The sequence below is a fragment of the Haplochromis burtoni genome, unplaced genomic scaffold (assembly GCF_018398535.1).
Source record: "Haplochromis burtoni strain Fernald_Lab_line unplaced genomic scaffold, NCSU_Asbu1 Contig_74, whole genome shotgun sequence".
Classification (NCBI taxonomy): Eukaryota; Metazoa; Chordata; class Actinopteri; order Cichliformes; family Cichlidae; genus Haplochromis; species Haplochromis burtoni.
Window position 1 is genome coordinate 1,413 of NW_024582435.1, and position 10,119 is coordinate 11,531.

A 10,119-nucleotide genomic window follows, 5' to 3' on the forward strand; every position below is an offset into this window, starting at 1 on the left:
TGTTAAGTAAAAACGGATTTCATGTTTGATTAAGCAGAAATTCTAAAACTGGTCCAGTTGCTAAAACCTCTGACTGGTTCAATAAGTGTTAAAGAAAAAGAGGATAAAACTGAGAAAACTACTAAAACTGCTTCACATCCATGTGGTTGTGGATCAGATTTATAAGACAGCATAATATCAAAATAGATTGACACTCTGATAGTGCTGCCACATCTAAAGCAGTTTTTCTTTTAATCCTTTTCACATGTGCAGTCTCCACGGTGCCTGTTATTTCCTTGAACAGTAATAATCTATCTACGTAGCACTCTTTCTTATTCTCATGTATATATCTCATGTATATCTCATGCACATATCTTTCTACGTAGCACTTTTAATTCTTATTCCTACTTTTATTTTTTCATGTCTATTTAAGTGCTATTTATGACACTATGTTTGCACTGAAGCACCGCAGCAATTTCCTAATGTTGTAAACCTGCTCAACATTTGGCAATAAACCCCTTTCTGATTCTGATTCTGATTCTAGAAGAAAGACTGAAATTTACAGCCTTTCTACATATCAGTGTTTTTTTGGTAATTAGGCAGGTGACCATCAAAAATACATTTAGTGCAAAGACATCTACAAAATGTAAATCATCTGGGAAATGCAGATAAATAATAAAACTTCATATCCGCTCACATCAATAGACATGTTTTCAGACAACTCCAAATAAAACACAAATTTCAGTAAAAATTAAACATTTTTTTGGACTTATTTTAAAATGGATGTCAAACAATGGGTGTGACACTTAGCTGTGTGTGAAACTATTTTCTGATCGAATAAAACAAAAATTAGTTCTTTTTAAAATAACAACACTATAAATTTTTTTTCGAATTTTGGTCAGTTTGAAACCGTAAATCAGAGGATTCATAATAGGAGGAATGACAAGAAACTCTAATGCTACAAAGTTTTGAAGGGTCCGAGGCAACTCTTTCGAACCCAGTCGCATACTTATAACATCAGTAAGTATTGCCACAACAAAAGTAAATAATGAGACGAGATGTGGGACACATGTTTGCATGAACTTTGCCCTGTTTTCTATAGACTTTACACATGTTTGAATGATATACATATAGGACCAAACTATAAAAACACCATGAAGCAAATAAATAATTATTGTAATATTTGCAAATATGCCATTAACTATAGTTTGTGCTGGAAAACAAGCGAGTTGAACAATAATCCAGTTCACACAGAAGAGTGTGGAAAGATACGGGCTGCATAACTTCAGTCTGGATGTTAGAAAGGCATTTGTAGCCGCAATGCAGATGGTTGTTAACCACAAAAAACATGCAAACCTAATGACTCTTTGCTTTGACATGATAGAGTGGTACTTCAGTGGCTGACATATGGCCACATATCTGTCATATGCCATGAGTGCAAGAATCGACAGTTCACCACAGACAAAAGAATAAATCACCTTAGTCTGAATAAGGCAACCATAATATGAGATGAGATGAACATCAGAGAGGAGATCCCAGAGAAATTTGGGGTAGAAACCTGCTGTTCCATAAAGTGCATTGATGCAAAAGACACAGAGCAGAATATACATTGATTCATGGAGGTTGCTGTCCAAGATGATGATCACAATGAGAGAAACATTTAGCAGGCAAATGATGCAGTAACACAACAAACTGAGGAAAAAGAGAACAAACCTGTGACTGACTGTTTCATTGAAACCTGAAAGAAAAAACATTGTTATTACAGAAACATTATTCATTGTGATTGAGAGATGTAAGTGAAGCCTAGTCTCTCACTGTATCTGGTCTCTGTTCTCCTCTCTCCTCTATCAGGTACAGATAACAGCAACACGTGAGCTGGGATTTCAAACCAGCCAATCATTGATCTGGAATGAAAGCTCACAGCTTTGGAAAATCACAGGGGATTTAATATGTATCATGTACTAAACACATAATAAAACAAACCTGCAGGTTCTTGAAAAAGAAATATTAAAACGTTTTACAACTTTATTTAAAAAATGCTTTCTTCATAATACTGTTAGGAATTTCTTACATTTATGCCAATTAAACATATTTGTCCAGGGCTTGTTGTGGTTTTCTTCTGTTTTTCGTTTGTAGTCTTTCGTAGTCCAGTCAGATCGTTGTTGCTTCAGTGATAATGATCAGGCTCTCTGACGTTTGCTGAAGTCACTAGAAAGACAGTAAGAAGTTCTTGTGAATGTTGCTTTGTCTTTGCCTCTTAGTAACTTTGTGGAAAAAAGACTTGTTTGCAGCTGTTACCTGCTACTTACCTGTTACTCTGCCGCCTGCTCACTCTCTACCTTTCCTATTCCACAATGGAAAGATTCCATCCCAGGTACCTCTCCAATTTTCTGCAGAGTGATGTAACCTTATCGTTGCACCACGATCACCCCCTTTTCCTCCAGCCCAGAAAAGAGTAAATCAAAGTTTTTTTGCGTAAAACCATGGTCTCAGAGATCAGGTTGCAAATTCTGAGTTGCTGCAGGAACCATAACCTCTGCTGGGCCTTCTTCTGGATAGAGTCTATATGTGGGGACCACTTCAAGTGGAAGTGATCCACGGTAAGTATTCTATTTTTGAGGATAGTTAGGGTGAGACCAGTGATTACCAGTTTGCAAATCATGCGAACAGATCCATAGAAGATGCCATCAACGTAGCTCTCCACTCTGTGCTGAGCCACCTGGAGCAGCGGCAAAGCTACGTCAGAAAGCTCTTTGTGGGTGTTCTCAGAATCTCATCTCTACTTTGTGGTTCTGTTGGCTTCATCGGGTGATGGCCTTCTGCTCGCTTTGGAACGGTTCACAGCTGAGTGTGAAGCAGTGGGAATGAGAATCAGCACCTCCAAATCTGAGGCCATGGTCCTCAGCCGGAAAAGGGTGGAGGGCCCACTTCAGGTCAGGGACGAGTTCCTGCCCCAAGTTTCATGGCCCGGGGGATCGGCGAGATGCTGATCGGCCTTTTCTGTCTTTTTCTCTCTCTCGTGCTCTCTCTCTCTCCTCCTCTCTGTCGCCGGGGCGGAACTCATTGTGGGTTCACGCCCTCGGCCCACCACGGAAAAGAACACACCTGATGCCCATCAAGGTGAACGGCATTTAAGCCAGGAGGTGACTGCTGGTCTTCGCTGGATCGTTGTCTACCACGCGTCAGTGAGAGTCAAGCTACAGCTCAAGATAAGTCAAGTGTCTTTTGTGAATATCGTCTCATTCCTGTTTCCTTATCTACAGACCCCCTGGATTACCTTTCCCGTGTGAATCTGTGTGTCAAGTGTGAAAAGGACTGCTGTCGTGTATGTGGAGAGTTGGAGAGCGAGTGATTTCCCCCTTGGATTTCACTTCTGTTCAGCTGATTCAGGAGTCCCGCGTTTGAGTCCCCTGCATTGAACCTTAACATAACGATCCAGCCAGAATATGGACTCAGCGGACTCTGCCGCCCAGCAGCGCGTCCTTACGGCCGAGGAGGTTTTGGAACGCCACGAACAAATGCTGCAGCTCATCAATCAGCTTTTGACCGCTCTAACGCAGGCCTTTGCTCAGCGCGTATCCCTGGTAAGGGAGGGGGATGAATGGAAAACTGGCTTCAACACTCACCTTGGTCATTTTGAATATCTTGTCATGCCGTTTGGTCTCACCAATGCCCCAGCTGTTTTTCAGGCCCTGGTAAACGACGTACTGCAGGACTTCATTAACCACTTCGTCTTCGTTTATCTGGATGACATCCTCATTTTCTCTCATTCTGTCTCTGAACACAAACGCCATGTCAGGCAGGTCCTCCAACGCCTCCTGGAAAACCGTCTCTTCGTGAAGGGGGAAAAATGTGAGTTTTATGCTTCCACAGTCTCTTTCCTGGGCTATGTCATTGAACAAGGTAACCTGAAAGTGGACCCCGCCAAAGTTCAGGCTGTGTTAAACTGGCCCACTCCATCCCATCGCAAGCAGCTTCAGAGTTTCTTGGGTTTCGCTAACTTTTATCGCCGTTTCCGCAACTATAGCCAGCTCGCTCTACCCCTGACTCGTCTCACCTCACCTCACCCAAGGTCCCCTTCCACTGGGATGAACCGGCTCGCCAGGCTTTCTCTTGCCTGAAGGAGCGCTTTGCCTCTGCACCCATCCTCATCCAACCTGATCTCAGTCAACCCTTCGTCGTGGAGGTGGACGCAGGAGTGGGGGCAGTGCTCTCCCAGCGACAAGGCGGTAAGCTTCATCCTTGTGGTTACTTCTGATACTTATGATGTGGGGAACTGAGAGCTATTGGCCATCAAGCTGGCCTTAGAAGAGTGGCGTCACTGGTTGGAGGGAGCTGCCCAACCGTTCGTGGTTTGGACAGACCACAAAAACTTGGAATACATCCGGTCCGCGAAACGACTCAATGCCAGTCAAGCTAGGTGGGCTCTGTTTCTCACCAGATTCCAATTCACAATCACCTACAGACCCGGCTCTCGTAATGTCAAACCCGATTCCCTCTTATGCCAATTTCCCAAGTCCGGAGACGCTGCCGAGGACACCCTCATTCTTCCTTCCACGTGTGGTGTCGGGGCCCTAACCTGGGAGATTGAGCCAGCTATTCGAGAGGCCCAACGAACGGAACCGGACCCTGTACGGGTATGGGTCCCCCGGGCCTACTCTTTGTTCCCTCTACTGTCAGATCACGAGTTTTGCATTGGGCTCACACGGCCAAGTTCACCTGCCACCCTGGGGTCCACTGCACCATTACCTTCCTCCAACGCTTCGCCTGGTGGCCGTCTTCAGCTAAGGACGTCCGCAAATACATTGCTGCCCCTCCTACATGCGCTCAAAACAAGAGCGTCAATCAGCCATCTTCCGGCCTTCTCCAACCCCTACCGACCCCTGGCCGCCCGTGGTCACACATTGCAATGGACTTCATCACGGGCCTTCCTTCCTCATCAGGTAACTCAGTCATCCTTACTATCATTGATCGTTTTTCGAAAGCTGCTCACTTTGTCCCCCTCCCCAAGCTCCCCAGTGCTTTAGAAATAGCTCGACTCCTGACTAACCATGTCTTTCGCCTTCACGGAATCCCCACGGACATCGTCTCTGATAGGGGGCCGCAGTTCACATCACGGGTCTGGAAAGCATTCTGCAATGCCCTCGGAGCGCAGGTCAGTCTCTCCTCTGGTTTCCACCCTCAGACTAATGGCCAGACGGAACGGGCCAATCAGGAACTTGAGGCGGACCTCCGGTGCTTGGCATCCACCAATCAGACAACTTGGAGTGAGCAACTCCCATGGGTTGAGTATGCCCACAATAGTGTAACAGGTATTACAATTAAATAATATGAGATACGCATTAAATTATTGTCTTGACAACTTTGGACTAGTATCAGGAAGTTCTAGGTAAGACTATGGAGCCTTGAAAGGATCAGCAGAGAAGGAACCACACAATGATAGATAAGATGTGATTTGAATAGAAACTGTATTGAAAGTTGTAAAGTTTACAAACCCTGCCTGTCTAAAGCCGGCTTCCTACAGTGCACAAACGCACATTAAAGGGCTCAAAAATAAAATCAAAACCAAACATCCTCTTTAAGGAAATTCTCCAAAGAGTTTCAATTAAAGAGCTTCCTCTAAATTAGAGTCCTCTCTCTCTCTCTCTGTGTGTGTGTGTGTGTGTGTGTGTGTGTGTGTGTGTGTGTGTGTGTTTCTGTCCATTGGTTCTAACACTACCCGGGTAGATTTTTAAAGTGTGTTATGTCGTGTGTTGAGTGTGTGTTGTGTGTGTGTGTTTCTGTCCACTGGTTCTAACACTACCCGGGTAGATTTTTAAAGTGTTAGTCTTATCTGTGTCAAGGAATGTAGTTATAGTCCTGAGGTTCGCTGAAGATGGATCCCACGGCTGGCCACACCGTACTCTGGTCCGTCGACAGTCACTCTCTTGGGATTGGCTCGCCACTGAACCCACAGGGTTCAGATCTCAAATGATCCAGTCCTGGTCAAAAACCAATCTATGCACACAGTGCAGAGTGCATACATTACTATTTTATCTATGCTTCTTCCATCACTCATCTTTCAGTCAAGTATTGCTCAAGTATAACAAATTATTTTAGTTATACAATGCCTCAACTATCATGAAATAACTTGAGTTACATCAGGGGCAATTTTAGCCCATTTCTGGGGTGCTTCAGCACCCCCAAAACGAATCAAAGCACCCCCAAAGATTTCTTACTTTTTTTCGACAATATTTGCTTTTTGTGTGACACACTACTAAAAATATAAAAAGCATACATTACTGTACTTGTTTGAGACATAACATTGTAACAACAAAAGTATAGATAACCCCTCCTCCCAAAATGGTTTGTTCCAGCTCGCCTCTCCCCTACTCTGGCTCTAGCGCTCTTGCTGCCAGAGCGATGGTGGCTGAGTCGCAGCGGAGTGGAGGTGTAAGTGCCTGGCTTAAAACAGGACATATTAGCTGCATTTATCCTTCAGTTACTCTTTATATAGTTAGGTAGGAGTCAGACCATGTTTCTTTTTAGCTGAAAAGCATTACACCAGGTAACCTGCAGTGTTAAAAACGTGTTTTCCGACAATGTTTGCTACCCTACAATCCGTCCTGCTCTGTAGTAAATTCAGCGACATTTGACCGTCCTGTTGCTCCCATTGAAATTTATATAGCCTATTTAAAATCTAAAACTTAAAATTGTCCGTAGCCTACTGTTGTTACCACTGTCCTGTTTGAAATGGATACTAAGTAGCTAACTGACTGAATGCCCATTAACCTTATAACTCCTGTTGTGTGTGTGTGTTTGTGTGTTTGTTTATAGAGAGACAGCCAGGTTCATAATGGATATAAGGACGTTTTTTCAAAAAAAGGAGCCACATTCAGGTAAAAGTGTAAGATCAAATGATCCGTCAATCAAGAACAATGTTGGATCAGTGTTTCAATGTTTACATCTTTTATTAGATGTTCATGTGGTTTGGTTATTTGCCTTTTGGTTGAAAGTATACTGAGGGAGGACTTTTTGTTAGTGATCTTAATAGAATTTTTTTCATATTAATGTAACTTTTCATCTAATTGAATACAATCTATTTGTGTATGATTGTCAGTCCAAAGAGGGAGAGAGGAAAGAGGGGAACGTGAGGACAAAGTACAAGGTCAGGAAGAACCAGGTAAGAAAACAGACAGGGAACAGTGACAGGCAAACAGAAACTGTTAAACTGACAAAGAGAAAAAACCTGATTTTACTCACACATCTGGAAGTTGTGTCCTCCCTATATTAAAGCTGCTATACAGAATCTGCAAAACAAACTGGGTTGAAACATTTTTGACCCTCTTTAACAACATTCCAACATAACATTATAATTGATTGGGGAGATTAAAATTAATGATATATTTTATGTGGTTCAGCCACAACTCTACTAAAACCTCAGCCAGTAATAGGTAGGCCAACTTTTGGACCGTCCAGTTGTCTGTATGACTGCCGCAGTACGTACATCACATTTGCACACTATCAGAAAGATGCCAAACAGCCCTGGTGGAGTGAGGAGCTGTAAAGAGAAGCAGAGTGCTCTGTTTATATTCTAAAAATGTTTTAACAGCTTGTTTCAAAGATTCTGTACTGCAGCTTTAAATGTTTTCCAAAAGCACACAACACTTAACTTATCAGTGTTTCTCAACTTTTTACAGTGTGTACCACCTGATAAAAATGTCGAGCTCTCCTCAAGTACCACATGAAAGCATGAAACTCATAAATCTTACAACACAAAATTAGTGTTATTAAATTAGTAAAATTAGCATCTGCAGTAAAGATTTTTTCATACATTGTATAAATTCTACCACAGGCAAAGTTGCCTCCATTTTTATAGTTTTTATTAATATTTTGTAATAATTTATTTGTAATAATTCTGTTTTGGGAGTGTTTTTTATGTATCTGTATTATATTATACATAACACATTAAAAGTGAATCTCTGTCCAAAAAATGCACTCAGTTTACTTTTTACTCACTATGAGCATCATTCATTATTCTCCCCAGTAATTAAGGTTAGGATATGTATTTTTTTATTCCAATCCATTCTTCTTTTGCAGCATTTAAATAACCTTTATCAGATTTGATGGTTTTGTTACAGACTTTTCAAAAAAGTGTTTTGCTTTTCTTTCACAAATGTGGGATTAAATTGTGTTAAAATGTACAAAACAGTGATGTCATGTTTTGTGACGAGGACCCAGGCACAGAGAGACTTGATGAATTTAAGAATCTTATGATTTAATAAAGAAATTTGCAGACTTGCACAGAGATGGTAAAATTATGATGACTGATAACGGAGACGAAGACAACAGAGCGATGAGGACAGGGAGGAACAGGGGTTTAAATGCACCAAGGAGTGACAGTCAGAGAGAACTCGGGACAACATTTAAGGATGCAGGGACTGACAGAGACAGGTTTATCTTGCCTGGCTGGGCAGCTCTCTGGGTGCTCAGCACCCCCAAATCTCTGATCCTAGAATCGCCCCTGAGTTACATCACGCAAGGTTTTAGCGCAACAGAAAATATACCTTATATTTACCCTTTTAAGAATAAATAAACTTGTAAGATTCACTCTCCCATATTTATCCCTCGCTTTTAACTGTTCTTCTTTTTAAGATATTTCAATTTGAATTATTTCTCAGAAAAATATATCAACTTCTTAAAACATTAATACTTCAACAGAGTAATGAGATCCCTCACATTTTATAATGACATTTTATGAACTTTTTGCATCTTTATCAAATGAATTAACTTCTAAGTCAACAAAACTGAAAGGGTGCATTTTAGCACTGTATGACGATATTATTGCTTCTCCAACGTTTTGGAAAGCTAACAAACTCAGATGAATCACAGTAATGTTAGACCACAGAAATACACAGAAATGGCTAAGCAGTAGCTTAATACTAGCGGTTAGCTGGGTACATTTTAATATATTCTTTAGCACTTAAAATTAAACATCTGCACATCAGTGATGTTACAGTACTTTAAACATAAATATCACAACTCCGACTGGTTTTGTTTTTTAAAGCAGAAAATATATTAACAGCAGTCAACTACATGTCTTTATGGTGCTAACATTCATGTAGCATCCCTTACCGGAGCTCGTGGTGAGATGGCTCGCCCGGCTGACGCAGCTCCCCACGGCCGAATTTCACAGATTTCAGATCCTAATAAATAGCCATCTATTAACTACTAGTATGTGAAGATAAATTGTGAATTTAACTTTTATTTTAGCTCTTCTTACTGGGATCTTTCAGCTAATTTGGCGGTTGCCTGTGAGTAATGGCTTTCACAACAGGAAATGCTGACTGACAGAAAGTCATCTCAAGGCATACTCGCCTCCTAGTGGCGGGGAGGGAAAATTAGACCTCCAACCTTATTCAGCAGCACAACCTAAAAATCTGATGCGGGTTACAATAGTCTTACCTCCTCAGCCACCGGGGTGTCCCCCTTCGAAGCATCTCTGGGTTACCAACCACCTCTCTTTCCGGCCGTCGAAGGTGAGCACTTTGTCCCCTCTTTCCAGCAGCATCTACGGAGGTGTCGACGTGCCTGGAGAGCCACCCGGGCTGCCCTTCTTTGCACAGCTGATCGCAATAAGCGCCTGGTGGACCGTCACCGCGAACTTCTCACCCTATCTCTAAGGGAGAGGCCAGCCACCCTTCGGAGGAAGCTCCATTTCTGCCGCTTGTATCCGCGATCTCGTTCTTTCGGTCACTACCCACAGCTCGTGGACCATAGGTGGAGGGAGGGACGTAGATCGACCAGTAAATTGAGAGCTTCGCTTTTACACTCGGCTCTCTCTTCACCACAACAGACTGGTATTGCATCCATATCACTGCAGCCGCAGCACCAATCCATCTGTCGATCTCTCACTCCCGTCACTCATGAACAAGACCCCGAGATACTTAAACTTGGTGTAACAAAGGACTGGACAGGCAGGGTTTCACTTGAGACACATGAAACACGTTATGGATCTGCATATTTCGGGGATGGACAGAAACCGGGTTAACCAGAGAGTCTATAACAAATGGACCAATGAAGGTGGGAGACAGTTTCTTTGACTCAAATCAGGTCGATAGCCAAACCTTTTGTCCCGGGGTGTAGGCAGGTGCAGGGGTA

At 42.5% G+C, this 10,119-nt stretch overlaps 1 protein-coding gene across 1 annotated transcript; it reads right to left on the bottom strand.

Annotated features, from left to right (window-relative positions):
• Positions 1–551: 551 nt before the first annotated feature.
• LOC121814699 (olfactory receptor 2K2-like) lies at positions 552–1,922 on the bottom strand. The gene has a single exon (XM_042221806.1). It carries the CDS (start codon positions 1,755–1,757, stop codon positions 786–788), a length of 972 nt encoding a protein of 323 aa, XP_042077740.1. The 5' UTR covers positions 1,758–1,922; the 3' UTR covers positions 552–785.
• Positions 1,923–10,119: the final 8,197 nt, after the last annotated feature.

Coding starts and splice junctions, on each gene's coding strand:
- LOC121814699 (XM_042221806.1), bottom strand. CDS start 1,757: ATGAATAATGTTTCTGTAATAACAATGTTTTTTCTTTCAGGTTTCAAT.